Below are 17,325 nucleotides of genomic sequence, written 5' to 3' on the forward strand. Positions count from 1 at the left end.
TAGAACACACCACCATCTAAAAACTGTATTTCCCCCCCCCAAATACCACATCATCTTTATTGTTTGTCTCTCTCCTCTAGAATGTGAACTCCCTGAGGTGTGGATCTTTGCTTTGTCCATTGCCTGACATAATGACTGATTTCTGGTCAACACAGGGGTCTCTGCCTTCCACTTTCCTTTCTCTAGCCCCACCAGAGCCCACAGGACCACCTTCCGGGAGCAGGGAACATATAGTTACTGGAAAGCCAGTTTCCCTAAAAGAGAGTGAGTAGTGACAGGGTTTTCTAGCATTTGAGCAACTTGTTTTTATAAAGAAGTGTCACCTTATGAAGTGAATCACCAGAGGGTTTGATCACTGAGCTATAAATCTCCTACACCTCCTCCCCTGTCCCTATAGATATAATCCAGGGTCATTGTGGTAGTAATAGGAAACTGCCACACCATGTAATTTCTCTCCCCCAGTTCAAAAGAAAAACTACGGATACAAAGGAAAGGCAGAAGAAGAAAAGGAGACACTTGAAATGTCTGTTCTTGTTCCTCTTTCCTTCACTTTCACTGTTTTTTTTCTCCTTCTGACCTGGAATAAAATGAACAAGAAATTACAGAAAAGCAAGAAAATGGGCTGTTACTAGAGTGTCCCACTTGGTCAAAGAGATGTTGGCATTCTGGTGTTACAAATGAGCTTAGCATCAGGGAAAGCAATAGTTAGTGCTTGTAAATATAAAATGTTTTAAGATGTTAACATAATAAAGTGTTCTCCAAAGATTAGGGGGAAAAAAGGGAAAGGAAAATTACTTATAATCCGACCCCCACAGCAGAAAAGCTACCACTTCGTTATATTCTCTTCCAATTTTTTCTCATATGCATACACTTTGTCATTGTGGTAAAAAACAACAGCATTAAATTTACCATCTTAACCATTTTTTAAGCATACAGTACAGTAGTGTTACACATGCATTTTTTTTAAAGATTTTATTTATTTATTCGACAGAGAGAGAGACAGCCAGCGAGAGAGGGAACACAAGCAGGGGGAGTGGGAGAGGAAGAAGCAGGCTCCCAGCAGAAGAGCCTGATGTGGGGCTCGATCCCAGATCACGCCCTGAGCCGAAGGCAGACGCTTAACCACTGTGCCACCCAGGCGCCCGTACACATGCATTTTTATACATGTTATATTTGCACTTTTTGTAACCTGATTTTTTTCTCACTTTACCTTATATCCAATAAATCTTCCATGCGGCAAATCTGTCTGCATGCTTGTAATTTTAAAGATGCATACTGTTCTATCCCATGACTAAAACATATTTTAGTCAGCCATTCCCCTGTAATTGGACATTTATGTTGCTTACAATTTATTATTCTTAAAAATATTACTATGAGCTTTCAGTGCACATAGTATTTTTCTCTCTAGTATTTACAGAGATCTTCTTATGATGATTTTCTAGAACTTTTCTAAGGAAAATGAAGTCAAAAGCGATGATTATTGCATGGTTCTTAAAAATGACAAAAAATTTGCTTTCCAATAAGTTTGTACCAATTTACAACAATGCCAATGAAATATGAAAGCAGCAATTTCACCACACTCTCACCAATATTTGATACTTTTTATTTTGTTAATTTAATATTTTTAAATGTTTATTATTCTAACATATATTTTTCTCCTATATCTGTTTTCCTTGATTATTTCCTCTGTTGGGAAATGCCAGTTCATGTCCCTTGTGCAGTTTACTTTTGAGAGGCTGTCTCAATATTTTTACTACTTCTTTTCATGGGCTGTAAAAATAGTAGAGATTTTAACCCTTTATCATAGCTATTGTGAATGTTTTCTCCCATCTCTTTGTAATTTCTGGGCATGCTCTTATCTAAAGCACCTTAGCATTCTTTTTTTTTTTTAAGATTTCATTTATTTATTTGACAGAGAGAGTCAGCGAGAGAGGGAACACAAGCAAGGGGAGCGTGAGAGGGAGAAGCAGGCTTCCCGCCAAGCAGGGAGCCCGATGAGGGGCTCAATTCCAGGACCCTGGGATCATGACCTGAGCCAAATGCAGACGCTTACCGGCTGAGCCATCCAAGCACCCCAGCACCTTAGCATTCTTGTACAGTTCAGAACTTTCCAATGTGATATCTCCTGTCACATGTTGTCTTAGAAAATTCTCTCCATGATGGCTTAATCCCAGGGCTTTAATAAAGAATTTAATTCTGTTTTATCTCCCTGATTTTATTTTCTGTATCTAATTATTTAATCAATTCATTTTGATGCATAGTAGGTAGGTCAAATCGCCCTGTTCCTTAAATGCTCACTAGTTAACCAAGACTCCTCCTTTAACTATATTTGAAGAGACCCCTGAATGAAGAGAGTAGGCCTATGCCTATATGACGAGTTCTCGTGTGCTGGGACACGGATCCAGGCTCTGTGCGGAGCGAAGGGAAGGTACAGCCCTAGAGGACTTAGGGTGTGGTGTGGCTGCGTGGGAACAGCAGAGTGGCAATACCCAGAATGCACGATGGGACTGCACCTAAATGTCCGCTGTGCTTTCACCTTACCCTTTCCCTTCCTAACCAGCACTGGAGAATGAAAGCACTTCTGAAAACTCAAGACCACTTGACCCAGAGGTTTTCCTATCTTGCTAGAGTCCTTATGTTTCCAGGAATTGAGGGCTCTCAGTCGACCTGCTGCAATGAATTTATTGCGCACGTGTACGTGTGTATGTGTGTGGGGAGCGCTGTACTAGGAACACTGTGTACCTGTGCGGTTTGTAAAAGTAATAGCTCCGGGGCAACCGTGAGTGATGAAACATGATGAAAAGGGTAAACGGGAGATGAGAAGATAAATCTAGGCGGATAACCTAACGTAGAGATGGCTCTGCTGTGTAGCCCTAATGGTGTAGGGGTACGGCACTATTCCGATAAAGGGTTGCTCCCACCTTCAGTCCTCCCCGCTGCCTTTCACCTCAGCCCCCTGGTCGGTTGCTCGAAGCCCCTGACCCCACAGACAAGATCGTCCACTTATTTTCCTGTCCCCGCCCAGGCAATAATTTCACTCAAGCTGCGGCTCAAAGCTATTGCCAGGGTCTTAAATCCTGGCGGAGAGCCACGTGCCCCGGACTGAGAGCTTGAAGTGCCCGCCCCTCATCCTCTGCTGCTGCCCAGGAGCCTCAAGACTTAAGCGAGCACAGTCGGAAGGCACGTCTGACCTCCTGGTGCTGGTTCCCACCCGCCCATCTAGGTTCGCGGTTATCTTTCTTTCCCGGGGCTTGCAGTATGCAGACCACAAACCCGAAACCGCTCGTTTTATCTTTGCTGAGGCCAAATACGATACTACTTGACTTTGTAGCTTTTCACTGGCAGGCAGGTGGAGGGCAACGCGCCAGTACCTCTACCCGGTCCCCAGTCTGGGATTAAGGAACGCATTTTAACTTGTACTCAGAGCATCTGCCACTTTAATCTTGAAAAAGAAAAAGCATCTGAGGTTCCGATACCCGAACCTGTCAATAGTGACGGCCACCGAGGCAGATTCGCTCCCAGGACAACCTCCTCCTCCCCAACCCACACGGAGGGAATTCACCCTCGGGGCCGCCCCGCTTCGAGCTCTCCCACCGCCCCGCCGCGTCCGCAGAAAGAAGGGCAATGCCCCCTGCAGACAGGCCCTGGGTGCCGGGCCTCTCAGGATGCGCAGCTGGCTGTCCAGCCCCTGGCCTGTGCCTCCCAGGCGGGGGAGCCGCGGGTCGAGGAACGAGTGAGAGTGGCGCCTGGGTGACCGGTCGCCCCGAAGAAAGTCCCGAGAGCCTGTGGCCCCTGCGCTAGGGAGAGGCGGGGCGGGTGCGCAGGAAGATGCCGAGATGGGACCGGGAAACAACCCCCCAGCCCCGCCCAAGCCACCCACTGGTGTTTCTCAGCCTGAGTTCCCCGAGAGCAGCCGAAAGACCCCACAGGCTACGCTGCGTCTCTCTGACCCCCCTAGCCGCCCCAACGTCGCCTCTTGTAGGGGGGGCTTCGCGTTCCCTCCGGGGTTTCGGAGCCACCACGTGACTTCCACGAAGCGCAGGGGCCCAGCGGAAAGCCGCGACAGGGGTGGGATTTGGGACCCCGAGGTGCGGCGAGAGGGCGGGGAGAGGAGGAAACGGGGCGGGAGTGAGAGAAGGAAGGGCGGGCAGACTCGGGGACGCGCAGGCCGGCGGGCCGGGGCCGGGCGTGGGGAAACCCGGGCGGCTCGGCGGCCGCACGCGCCGGGAGAGCGGGAAGCCCGAGGGGGCGGGGCGGAGGGCGGCGGCCGGCAGGTGCGGGGGCGCGAGGATGCGGGTGACCGGAGAGTGCCGGTAGGCAGCACCCCGCGTGCAGGGCGCGGCGGGCCGCGCGGCCGCTCCTCCGCGAGGCTGCGCGGCGGGGCGGGCCGGGCGGGAGGAGCACCCGGCATGTCGCAAGTGCTCCCGGCGGCCGGCAGCGTCCTGCAGAGGAGCGTCGCGGCGCCCGGGAACCAGACGCAGCCGCAGGTAGTGGACTAGAGGTTCAGGGAGGCCCGTGGGCATGCGGGGCTGGGGTCCTAGGGGCACAAGGAGGTGGGTCTGCGGCTCCGGGGTGGTGAACGCTGAGTGCTGGGGTGAAGGGCGCTGCGGGAGCCAGAGACCGGCAGGAGTGGGGGCGCGGGGTGGGTCCAGGGACCCCTCGGGCGCCTCTTCCCGGTGGTCCCCAACTCACGCACAGTGCTCGCGGCGTCCGGAACGGTGACCCGGCTTCTGCGCCCCGGGAAGCGGAGAGATCGGAGGGCGCAGACGCCCAGGCACGGACCACGCTTCCCCGCACGTGGGATCCGCGCTGTCCCGGTGTCGCCATCCTTGCGCTGGCGCCCGCTACCACCCCACCACTCGCGCGCGTGGCCCTTCCCGGGCGCCAGGGTGCGCAGAGGGGAAATTCGGCCCGAAGGGGCCGTTCGTGTCCAGGCACTCCCAACATCTACCGTCCGAATGGGGAACTCGGGACCCATCAGCCTTAGGGTGCGGGGTGGGGGCCCGCAGTGGTAGGACTCCAACCCCGCTGCCGGTGGAAACCCCTAGGCCCGCGTTCAGCCCTCTGAGTTGTCCTCGGCAACATTTACAACTGCGTACTCAGGAAACTGAGATAAAGTTGCCCGCGGGGATGGCCATCAGAGAACTTCCCACTCGGCTTGGTGGGGAGTCTTCATCATTATGCCCCCCCTTCCCAATTCGATGCCTGGCATGTAGTGTCATCAGGTGACGCTAGAGAGTCACACATTTCTGGGTTTGGACCTCGGCTTTATTACATACAGGCCGAGTGGCCTCGGGAATTTTGCTTAACGTATTTGAGCCTCAATTTCCCCACCTGTAAAATGAATATGATAACCTCTTAAGATTTTTATGAAGACTAATTAAGATACAATTAATAATTTATGACTATCTTAACACTTTGCTCCCCTCTTTCTGTTTTGACTGAATGTTACTGCTGGGTTATCAGGTGTGACCAGATGGACAGGTGATAAATCCTGTTCAGAGTGTCAGCTTCCAGAGGGCAGGATGCAGGTTGCTTCCTTGGGCCCTATGACTTCTTACAAAAAGGCATGATTTAGTGACAAGCACTATGGGAGACTCAAAAAATAGCAACCCCCACAGAGGTTACTAAGGGCACACCATGTGCTGGGAGCTTTAGGATAAAATCCCATTTTAGCGTATCCATTAAGCCGTTAGAATTATTTCTGCAGTGATTACCGATCAGTTGTTCAGGGCATGCATCCCCAGTGCCTAAAACAGTGCCTGGCACATGGCAGGTACTCAGTTAATACTTATTGAAAGAATGAATGACTCACACTTACAATAAAAGAGAAAATTGAACATTCAGAGACTTTAAGCCATTTTCCCCAGGCTATATTGACAGTAAGAGACAAAACCAGTGGCTGTGTATTTCTAAAGCTAAAGTTCTATACACTGCTGTGGTATTCTGGTTATGTTAACCAAGACTTCTTTGCCTCTAAAAAACTACTTTTTAACACCTGTGTCTGTTCCCTTAAGCATTACTTCCAGACCACATCCATTTGTTATATTATTTATATATGTGTTATTTATCTGTCTCCTTCTATAGGCTTATATTCTTCCACAAACTGAAAATTCTTTACCCACCTGAACTTGGGGAGAAGATAAGTGTCCCTTGTATTTGGAATACAAGACCAGATATAATAACTGAAATTACCCATTATTTTATATTGTCAATATTTGCTTTCCATTAATGTTAATAATTGAGTAACTTTCCTGTGTTTGTATCCGACTAACCTCTTGGCTTTTAAACTGTTAAAGGTAGTGTACCCCATCCCCGCCCCTTTGGTACCTTCTCACAGGGCTCTGGAAAGCAAATACTCTCTACTTCTCCATGTTTTTTCTATAACTGAATTTTTTTTACCTTGGTAGGTACATTTTTTTAGCCTGTCTGTTTCAGGATAACTCTTGAAGGATTCGACTAGGTTTGGTTAAATCTCATATAAAGCTGAGAGCTTTCAAGACACATCATCAGTTTGCTTTCTGATTCACTCTGACCTGTGAAACAAAATGTCCATGAAGCATTGTTCAAATGAGGTGATGTTTAAGATCATTTGGTGTGTTGGTACAGTTGTGTGGTTGCAATTAGTTACCAATGTAATATTTGCACGCAGTATCAAAAGTACCTGTTTGCATGTGGTGGTGTAAGGCCTGGCACGCAGCAAGTTCCAGATAGCACATGTCCTCTGCCTTCCCTGTTCTCAGATGGACGTTGACACCGCACCTCTTCAGGCACACACCCTGTGGGGTAGAGGTTTATGAACGTTGGTTTGGAGTCCAACAGACCTGAGTTCCACTTCCCATTTACCCACTTACTAGCTGTGATACCTGGAGCAAGTTCCTTACCCTCTCTGAGTTTCTTATCCTCATCTTTTAAATGGCAGTCACACCACACGTTTCTCAGGGGGGTCATGGGGATGAACAGCTAAACTCGGCCACGCAGGGCACACGGCTGAACAAGGGGCTACTGCTGTCTCACCCATGTCGCAGCAAGCACTGCCGGGACTGCCAATAAAATGGTGAAGCAATGCTGAGGAAAGAGACAGGGCAGAGGAGGGGGAAGCAAGGCGCCCCGACAGTGCACCTAACCAGACATTTCCCCCCTAGAGCCCAGAGGATGATGACCGGAAGGTCCGGAGGAGAGAAAAAAACCGAGTTGCTGCTCAGAGAAGTCGGAAGAAGCAGACCCAGAAGGCTGACAAACTCCACGAGGTGAGCCTGTGGTTGGGGCAGAGCCACATTAGGGCCACGGACAGGAGCCATCCTCCGCCCTCACACTGTGGTGGTGGCCCCAAGGTCATGTTCCGGTCACCACCAGTTTGGACACGTACGTCTCATTTCACTGCGTCCTTTCAGCCCAGTGTTCTGATTCTTCACTGCTCTCTCTCTCCCTCACCCGCTGGTTGTTCCTCACTCTCAAGGTCCTTGCATTATAAATCAAAACAGAATGAAACTAAACCTCTTCTGGATCCCAATTCCTATTCACGCTACTGCCCCATTTATTTCCTTTCCTTCCTCCCTTCCCTGCTCCTTCCAGAGCAATCTGCTGTCCCAGGGGTGCAATGCCATTTATCCCCCAGTCCTCTGAGCTAGCGTTTCTGCCCCCCTCCCCACCCAGCACGCATGCGCACGCATTCACGCACATGACCGTACGCGGGCACGGGCGCACGTGCACCCCCCACCCCCACCACCCCCTTCCTGCAGGAGCTGCGCCCACGGAGACCGCTAGTTCCTTGGCACTGCGTGATCCAGGGGCTTCTTTCTAGACTCATCAACCGTGACCTTGCTGGAACATTTGACACCGTTGACCCTTCCCCCTTCCTGAGACCTTTCAAGGTCTTTAGCTTCTAAAAGACCACATTTCCCACTTGACCCTTCTAACCACCTTTCTTCTCAGTTTCTTTGCTACCTTCTCTTCCTCTGTCAGTTCTCTTAAGTTTTGGTGTTGACCAGGCTTTCGGACTCTGCCCTTTTTCCTTCCCACCCCAGAAGACATGATCTATTAATCTGTTCTTTCAGCATTAGCTCCCCACATTGATGACTCTAGGCAAAAGACCTCAGTTCCAGACCCCCAACCCCATATCGCCAGTGTCTGCGGGGATGTCTGCAGGCGGGTCTGCTGCAGGCTGCTGGATGCGACTTGGCCGCGATATGTGTGTTTACCCTGAGACTCTCTCTTCTCACTGTCTTCAACCTGAGTTCATGGAGCTAACCACCTTTCTCATCACGCACATCAGGAACCTGGGATTTACCCTAAACTCTTCCATTTTCCTCTACCCTTATGCATAATCCCACATAATCTCACAGCCAGGACGTGGGAACTGCCCCGTATCAGGCACTGGCCTCAAAGGCATCCAGGTGTTTGTGCAAAGAACTGGTGACGGTTGTGAACTCTCATCTTTAGACAGGGTTGGTATGAATAACAGGATTTTAATTTAGCCCTTCGCTGCCTGCTGTCTTGTCATAGCTTGTCTTAGCAAGGCAAATCTGGGGGCATTGACCGCGTAGCAGATACTGAGGTGTTATGAGGGGGAAAAACAATCTCTGAAAACCCTCTTGCAGTGAACTGAGAACAGATTTAGGATGCACATACTCTAGGGAGAGGTGACCCACTGATAGAAATTCACAGTGGGCTATAAATTACAAATATCAGACTCTTTCCTGGGAGTAGGAAGGCTGGGCCCTAAAAAGAGATAGGGTCTTCAGATGCGGATCAGAGAAGGTCCTTCTCAGCCTGAGTTGGTCCTGTGAACTTTCCACAGGAGAGCTGGAATGTCCTTTGCCTCCTTTCTTCCTTCCCCCTTGCTCCTGAAGCAGTGCTGGTTCTAGCCTTACGTTACCGGATAACCCAGGAGGGCACTTGTGGCTCCGTCAGTGCATGGCCCTGCACTCAGACCCCATGTGCCAGTTGGACAGCCAGGGCCCTTCCCCTCAAGAAGCTTCTCATCCAAGCCATGTGCATTAATGTAAGAAAACACTAGGGGACACTCAGTTGTAAGTCCCAAGTGATTATGTGTGTGGTGGTGGCTAAATGACGTAGACAAGACCTTCCACAGAGCAAGACGGGGTAGATTCATTACACAAATGTTTGTCAGCACCACCGTGGGCAAGGTCTTGCTGCTGGGTCACAGAGGAGTAAGATCTCATTCCTATTTTTGGAAGCATAGGAGTTTTCAAGGAAAGTATATTCATTTCTTATGGACTCTGTAATACATTATGACAAATTTGGTGGTTTCAAACACCACAGATTTATTATCTTACAATTTTGGAAGTCAGGTGTCTGGAATGGGTCTCGCGGGGCTAAAATCAAAGTGTCAGGAGGGCTGCATTCTTTCCAGAGGCTCTAGAGAAGAATCCATTTCCTTCCCTTTTCTGGCTTCTAGAGGCTTCTGTGTTCCCTGGCTTGTGGTCCCCTTCCATCTTCAAAGCCAGCACTGGCTAGATAAGTCTTTTTCATGCCATGTTACTCTGACACTGTTCCATTGTCACATCTCCTCTGACTCTTGACTTCTTTCACTAAGATCCTTGCGATTACATTGGGTCCACCTGCATAATCCAGGACACTCTCCCCAAGTTGATTTTTTTTAAATGTTTTTTTATTATATTATGTTAGTCACCATACAGTACATCCCCGGTTTCCGATGTAAAGTTCGATGATTCATTACTTGCGTATAACACCCAGTGCACCATGCAATACGTGCCCTCCTTACTACCCATCACCGGTCTATCCCAGTCCCCTGCCCCCCTCCCCTCCCAAGTTGATTCTTAATCACATCTGCAAGGTCTTTCTTTTGCCACATAAGGTAACATATTCACAGGTTCCAGAGGTTGGTTGTAGACACCTTTGGGACATCTTTGGGGGACCCTTACTCTGCCTACCTCAGAAGGTAACAAATACTACAGTGTCAAAAAAGATGGGTTTCTCTCAGTATCTGTCATTGTTGGACCTGATACCCAAATGAGTCAGGTGCCTGGGAAAGTTAGGGATGGTACCACATTTACTCCGACCTGATCCCTCTTAGAACTAGCGTGGGGGGCCTTTCTGTAGGGTTCCTAGCTTCTTCTGCTGTCCATACTCTGTGTCGCATGACCATTTATGCCAGGTGCTCTTTTGGGAAATGGGGCTAATGGATCGGAAACCCAGTCCCTCCATGGGAGAACACTCCCTTCTCTGCCAGGAGAGTAGATCAGGTTTACCCACTACGGGCAGATCACCTCATCACGGCCAGTCTTGTTGAGAAACACAGTGTCCAGGAGGCCAGGACAGTGGCTCCATCTATATACAGACCCCAAAGCTGTAGGCCACACCTTTACCGTCACTAGCTACATACTAGTGTTATTGATCACAAGAGCGTGTGGGGGAGCAGATGGCTGGTTCAGGAAAGCGGAAATATATCCCAGTCCTGTAGTACAACAAGAATGTCATCTCTGGGCCGAAAGGTAGCACATGAATAATAGCTCTGCTGTTAATTCCTCACCTCCTTCCAGGGAGGGCATCACAGTTATGGGGATCTATGTTCTGCAGGGCCGAGAGAGAAAAAAAAATAGTAAAAAAAAAAAATTGAGTATTTTTTTAAACTTTGGGGAAAAATCTGCTTATTGAGGGTGGGGTGTCTAGTTTAAAAACGTGGTGAAGAATAGTTTTACTGTGCTCCAGGGAGTGAGTTGAGGGCAGAGCGCCTAGCACGCTGCTCTGGGTTACGGCAGAAAAGCCCTTCAGGCCCCCCCTCGGTCTCCAGGCCCCATCAAGGATGGGGCAAGTGAGAGCCAGACACAGTTCTCAGCAACCTCCTCAAACCTGGGATCAGGTCCGCTTTCTCAGAGACACTAAGGGGTGCAGAAAGCTCCCACCTGGTAGCAGGGGCTGCCACCACTCCCTGGGGAGCTTAGCCCATGAGAAGGGCTGTACTCAGTCCTTTCTCTATCCCATCCTGTGGGGTCGCGTTGATGCAGATCTCAAAGGAATTCCAGATCTCTTATTTGCCTTTCTTAAATACCACCAAGAGGACTCTTTAGAGTTTGTTTGGAATTTCCACCTTGTTCACCAGCTTGAGCCTCTCTTACCTCCATTTCCCTGAGAAACCTCCTCCAGTCCCAGTTCCTAGAAGCCTCTGGGCCACCTCCCGCCCCTCCCAGTTCTCCACCTGTGTGTGTGGGGGATGTCAGTCCATATGGGCAGGGCCTCCCTAGAGGACAGGGCCTGGAGAGCCTGAGCAGGCCATGCCAGAGAGAGGCTGGGGTCACTCTTCAGTCTGAGTTTTCCCCTCAGGGAGGTGGTTGCTGGAAACCCGAGTGTGGTGCTGAGAAGCTGTTCCTGACGCGTGTCTGTGTACCTCAGCGCTCACCGTGGCTTTTCAAATCATCCTGTCAAGGCGCTTATACCTCTCATGGGGATTTCAGCCCCTATTCATCTCTAAACATCAGGCACACGCCTGAGTCCACATCCACAAATAGGGACCCGCGTGAAGAGTCCAGCTCTCTACAGCAGGCTGAAAGGCGTCTCAGAAGTGGGTCAGACCGGTTCGAGCCAGGCAGCCCAAGGTGTAAGACTGAGAAAGAACGTTGAGTCAGAAAAGGAAGGCAGTGATGCCATCCTCAGGAACCCCAAATGTCACCAACTGACAGATTTCTTGGGCCGTTCGGTTGTGGTCTGTGTTGTCACGGCTTCTTCAGATGTTCGTGTTCTAAGAGAAGGCTTCGTGTCGTTCCCCCCTTGGTTCAGAAACTGATGATGACACCAGTTTGTACGGCCCTCCCTGATGACACAATTCTTCTGCTGGGAAGATCAGTGTAGGGCTTGGGAATAGGCTTATTGTAAAATCTGAGCGCTTACAGCCCTTTACTGCTGGTAACCACCGCGGGGAAATTTGGGGCCAGGCATGCCAAGTGAAAGCAGAATTACTTCCTGGCTCGAGGGTTGCAGTTGACCTTGAAATCAGGTTACAAGCCAGCATGCCCTTGGAAAAGTCACCGCACCTCTCAGAGTTTCACTTTCTCCGCTTGTAAAATGGGGTCTGTGTGTGGCTGGGCCCTCCTGATGGCCTTTTCCACCCCCTTATTTCCTTTCTGCCTTCCCTATCATCTCTGGTCCCTGGGACCCACATTAGCTTGCTTGCCAGTTTTTCATCCTGGACCCTGGATGCCCTCAGTCAGCCTCTCTGAGATGCCCAGACCAGGGTTTCTTAACTTCGGCACTGTTGACATTTGGGGCCAGGTAATTCCTTGTTTGGGGGGGAGGGGTGTCCTGTGTGGTGTAGGCTGTTGAGCAGCACCCCTGGCCTCTGCCCACTGGATGACGTAGACAGTTGTGACAACCCAGCTGTCTCCAGACAGTGCCCTGGGGACGGCCAGAATTGCTGCAGGTAAGAGTCACTGCCCGAGACAGCTTCATTTCTGAGGCAGAACTGGGACGTGCAGTGATTTCGCCCCCCATAATGTGTAGGTCTCTGCTTTGTGACTGTGTCCTGGCAAATACCAGGGAGGCAGCACAGTGACCTCCAACCCTCATGGGGCGCAAGACTCAAAAATCAGCAAGGTTTGAGCTAAACGGATCATCTCTTTGGAGATAACAAAGGGCCTAGCGTTCTTGCTTATTTTTCACGTATGTCAAGTCCAAGTACCTTCTTCTCGGTGTGAAGTGGGTCTTATTCTTTCCCCTTGGATCCCCATGTCCTCTCACCTCCTCTCCACCCGCCCCAGCTCCTCCTTTTTATCTTTGTTGAGCTGGCTTCCCTGGAAGATCTTGACTTCTTCTGTCCTTTTTATTCCCTCAGCTCCATCAAAGTCCCTTAGCAGGTTTATGAGTAAAAGTCAAATCCCAGAAGAGAAAGTCCCCACAGAGAAGGCAGATGAGGAGCCTGCTGGGCCGGGGTTTCGGGGACGCGGTGGTACCTCAGGAGGACGTTAGGCAGCGTGGCCCCTCATGGCTTCCAGAGATAAAGCTCAGAAGCTCACGGAGTCCTGCCACAAAATTCAATAAATACAGAAGGGCAAACAAGGTAATATGGAAATGGAATATTCTGCCACAGCAAGAGACTTTCCTGTTTTTTGGAAACTCATTGGAACCATTCACATTTATTCTCCATTTTACTGGGACGTGAAGGTATTTCTAGTTGCAGGGGAGAGAGAGAGAGTGTGTGTGTGCATGTGTGTACATACGCTCCACAGAGCTGCAGCCCATCATCCTGCTGCTGCAGGCAGCCTGTCTTCCCATCCACACCCTCCCCTTGCCCACGGAGAGCTTGTTACTGTGCTGCAGATGGAATTCGGGCTGCAGGACTAGAGCTTGTCAGCGGCCAGCAGAGAGCGTGAGGAGTTGTGGGCTGGCGGTGGAATGGGGCCCATGCATTAGTGAAGCCAGACTGACCCGGGACACTCTGCCGGGGGAAAGGGTGCAGCTTGCTGCCTTGGAGAGTATTCTAGACCACCCTGAGGGCCTGCCGGGGAAGGCTCAGGAGGCCTCTGCGTGCAGCCCCTCTGGTGCCTAGAGGCAGGGAGGGAAGGAAGCGGGTGAGAGAAGGAGGCAGAGGAGTCACCAGTGGTCCATCAGGCGGGGCTATAGGAGAGGGTAGCAGAGGCTCCTAGGTGCTATACATTTCTGATCTTTGGGGAGCGATCTTATTTAGTGGAAGTAAGATTGAATATGATACAAGATTGAATAAAACACATAATGAAGGTTGTGGTTCCATTAGGTACCGTGATCAGGGAAGCCTTCCTGGAGGTGGTGGACTTGAGCTGGGCTCACACAGAAAAGGAGGAAGGTAATCCAGTGGAAAAGAACAGCATTAACAAAGGGGCAGAGCTGAGAATTTGCATGCGCTTTAGAGGCCTGTAAAAAGATCAGACTTTTTAGTGATATTTTAAAAATTTTACTAGTAAGAGAAAAGATTTGATGGATAATAATAAGGTTGGATCCCCACCTCAGGAAATGCATGGTAAACAAAATTGCAGCAAGATTTAAATAAGATTGTCAGCTTCGAGAAGATCTCTATTGGCATGCCCTAGGGCTCTGCCATTGGCCAAGTACTGTAGAACTTATCAATGACTTGGAGGAAGAAAAGGAAGACCTACTTATCAAGTTAATGGACACCTTATAGCTGTGTAGTATCATGATCCGTGAGCTGACACGTTAAGCAAAAGATTTTGCTCGGCTGGAAGATGCCCAAGTGAACAGAGTGAAAGTCAGGAGAAGTGGCTGTAGAGCCCACCCTTAATCTCCAGAACATCAGTCATCGTCCAGATATAGACAGAGACGCAGCAGAGGCAGACAAAGCTTGCACTTCTCTGCAAGCTCGGGGAGAATCCCCAGGGAGAGGTGGCTGCAGGCTTGGGTCCAGCCCCAGGGCAGGCCACCTCCATGCATCTCCCTGGGCATGGTTAGGCGATCCCCAGAATCACGCACTGCACTTTGGGAATGCCACTTTTTCAGAGAAATCCTGGCAGATAAGAGTGATGACCTCCAAGAGGGCAGAAGTCCTAAAACCCAAGGAACTCAGGAGACCTGAGACAGTTGAGCTCAGAGAATACCTAAGGGGAAGTGGTATGGGGCTGTCTCCTAATATTTCAAGAACTGCGATGTTGAAAAAGTATTGAATTGACTCTACGTGGTTCCATAACGTGGAACCAAGCCCAATAGGTGGGTTTGAAGGGGCAAGAGATTTTGTATCAGTGCAAAGAGAGGCTTTCTAATAGAGCAGCTCAGAAATGGCAGGGACAGTCCTTTGAAGAACAGTGCCCAGCACAAGTTGGAGGTCTGGTTTCAGGCATTGTGTGGGTGAGTCTGGGGGTTTCTATGAGCCCCTCCAGGTGTAAGGCTCTGCCAACTTGGATATAGTGGAAACTTCACAGATGAGTGTTGGGATGGAGCCAAGGCAAGGGATACTTTCAATCATTTACTCACACGGTCAGCAAACGTGTATTATGTTCCAGGCCCTGTTCCAAGTGTGGGGCCCACAGCGGTGACCCCAACAGAGATCTTCAGAAAGCCACTCAGCAGGTGGGGGAGGGTAGGCAGGCTGCACAGGGGCACGAGGGAACTTTTAGGAGCGACGGGAATGTTCTCTTGATCCTCGTTGACATTTGCCAAAACTCATTGAATGAGACCCTTAAGACAGGAGTGTTTTATTTGATGTAAATCATTTATCAATCAAGTTGATTCCAAAAGCACAGCCCTGCCCTCCTGGACCTTTCATCCTGGTGGGAGGAGAGAAACATGAACCAATCAAGCCGAGTGGTGGAAGGGGGCGCGGTTAGGGAGGAAGCTGTCCCTGGGAGTACCGGGGGAGGGACGTGGTTGCAGCACCAGGCTCACCCATTCCGTGTCTCTGTCCAGGAGTATGAGTGCCTGGAGCAAGAGAACACTTTGCTACGGAGAGAGATCGGGAAGCTGACGGAAGAGCTCCGGCACCTGAGCGAGGCACTCAAGGAGCACGAGAAGATGTGCCCGCTGCTGCTGTGCCCCATGAACTTGGTGCCAGTGCCACGGCCGGACCCTGTAGCCGGCTGCCTGCCCCGATGAAGCCCAGGGATCGTCTTCCTCTGCCGACGGAGGAGCCTTGGTCTTTTTCACACCTGGGGTTAGGCGGGTTCCCTCCGCTTCTGTGTCCAGGGGGACCTGTGGCCAGGTCACCTCCTCGGAGCTCCTGGCCGTGTCCTCAGCAGACGGCTGAGCGGATCCAGGCAGGGAGGCCACCCTCAGGAGTCACCTCAATCCACTTTGGCAGCTAGTAGGTTCCGTGTTGTGCAGAATTATTTCCTTTAGAATTTGGATAATAAAGATGGTTATGATCTCTTCTTTTGCCAAGTTCTTGGAATTTGGAAATACCATATGTTTCCTAGTCCTGGAGAGACCTCCTTTTGTTTCAGGCTGTTTTGTGGCTCCTGGGTCTTGTTTTCCCCTTCTGGTCATCGTCCCTGTGGCCATAACCGTGCTCGATGCAGGAGGCACCTCTGGGGGTCTGCAGAACAAAGGCCAGTGGGACTTCCTGCCACCCCAGCTGGGTCAGGAAGGGATAGTCATGCTAGGCCTGACTCGTGCTTGTCTTCTGCTTTGGGTAGCCCCCCATCTTGGTCAACACCCCCGCCCGTGCTGGACTCTCATGGGAAATGTTCTTTTCCAGGCTGGTTTTCCTGTCTGCTCTGTGCACTCCTGGGCCACCTCCCCATTCCATAAGTAGGCATAGGATCAGAGGACAATTTCACTTTATGTTAGTCTGAATCACAATAGAATGGGGAAATCTGTCCCCTAGTTTTTTAAAAAAACAAATATATTGGCAGACGAGGAGAGCAATTTCCTTTCAAAAGTCCCGTCTAACTATTATTTCAGGAAAAGCAGAACCAAGACAAGTTGAAGGTGGTCCTAGCGAGAAAAGCAAAATGGCAGAGGACTCCCCATCCTCTTCCAATTCTCTTTTTCCCCTGGACCAAGGGAGTTGTGGAGGGCAGAGCCACGCCATCATAAAGGGCACAAAAAATGGGAACAGAAGGAAGATGCTTTGTTGTAAATGCAGATGTTAAAAAGAGGAAAGTAAGAAAAGAAAGAGAACCCAGCCCCTCCCAGGGGTGACCAACTTGCTGACTTCATACAAGTATTCATATTGGCTACTCCTCGGGAGCCTCCTTTTTCTTAGGGAAGTGTCCCCCGCCCCCCAGGCATTTTAGAGGTCTGCGGGACTCTTGTAACTCACACCGGCTAAAGGCTGCAAGGTTTCCCTGGTCAGAGGCATTGGAAGTCTGCCATTAGAGACCCAGGCTGCTGCAGAACCAGGCCGAAGCTTCCGGAATGCAGCTGTTCCAGGGGGATGGTGGCATTTCTTAGTAAGAGAGACTTTATAAATCACCCAGCCCGATCCATTCACTTTGCAGACAAGGGGCTCTGAGGAGGTGAGGGAAAGGCCTTGCCCAAGGTCCCCCATGAGTGAGCAGCAGAACCAGGTTGGAACCCCAGAGAGTCTGACATGACTCCTGACCCACTGGAGAGCCGATAGCATCAGGCTGAACCCATGTCGCAGATGACTCAGGGCAGGAGCTGGGGTCTACACTTGGCATGACCTTCTGTCAACGCCTCACAAGGCTGGCCAGGACCGCCACGGTCCAGGTGACCAGCCCATTCTTGAAGGGCGGACTCAGAGCCAGGGTCCCAGGGACCGATGTGGCTGTGCGCACGAACACATAAAGTGTGTGCCTTGGACCTGCAGGTGTTTTGAAGCTGCTGTCTTTCAACTCCAGCACCTTCTGCCCCTGCAGGAAGCTCCTTCCTCTCTGGCTGGGGCTCAGCCTGATCCTGCAG

At 50.5% G+C, this 17,325-nt stretch overlaps 1 protein-coding gene across 1 annotated transcript; it reads left to right on the forward strand.

Moving 5' to 3' along the window:
* The first annotated feature begins 4,331 nt into the window (after positions 1-4,331).
* Positions 4,332-15,708, forward strand: BATF3 (basic leucine zipper ATF-like transcription factor 3). The gene is made up of 3 exons (XM_040636356.1): positions 4,332-4,487; positions 7,146-7,250; positions 15,370-15,708. Exons 1-3 carry the CDS (start codon positions 4,410-4,412, stop codon positions 15,553-15,555), a joined length of 369 nt encoding a protein of 122 aa, XP_040492290.1. The 5' UTR covers positions 4,332-4,409; the 3' UTR covers positions 15,556-15,708.
* Positions 15,709-17,325: the final 1,617 nt, after the last annotated feature.

Source organism: Ursus maritimus, unplaced genomic scaffold (genome assembly GCF_017311325.1).
Source record: "Ursus maritimus isolate PB19 unplaced genomic scaffold, ASM1731132v1 scaffold_2, whole genome shotgun sequence".
NCBI lineage: Eukaryota > Metazoa > Chordata > Mammalia > Carnivora > Ursidae > Ursus > Ursus maritimus.

Bases quoted from the DNA above. Each gene is read 5' to 3' on its own strand.
- BATF3 (XM_040636356.1), top strand. From the start codon at position 4,410: ATGTCGCAAGTGCTCCCGGCGGCCGGCAGCGTCCTGCAGAGGAGCGTC. The intron at 4,488-7,145 runs GTAGTGGACTAG...TTTCCCCCCTAG, and splicing joins GGAACCAGACGCAGCCGCAG to AGCCCAGAGGATGATGACCG. The intron at 7,251-15,369 runs GTGAGCCTGTGG...GTCTCTGTCCAG, and splicing joins AGGCTGACAAACTCCACGAG to GAGTATGAGTGCCTGGAGCA.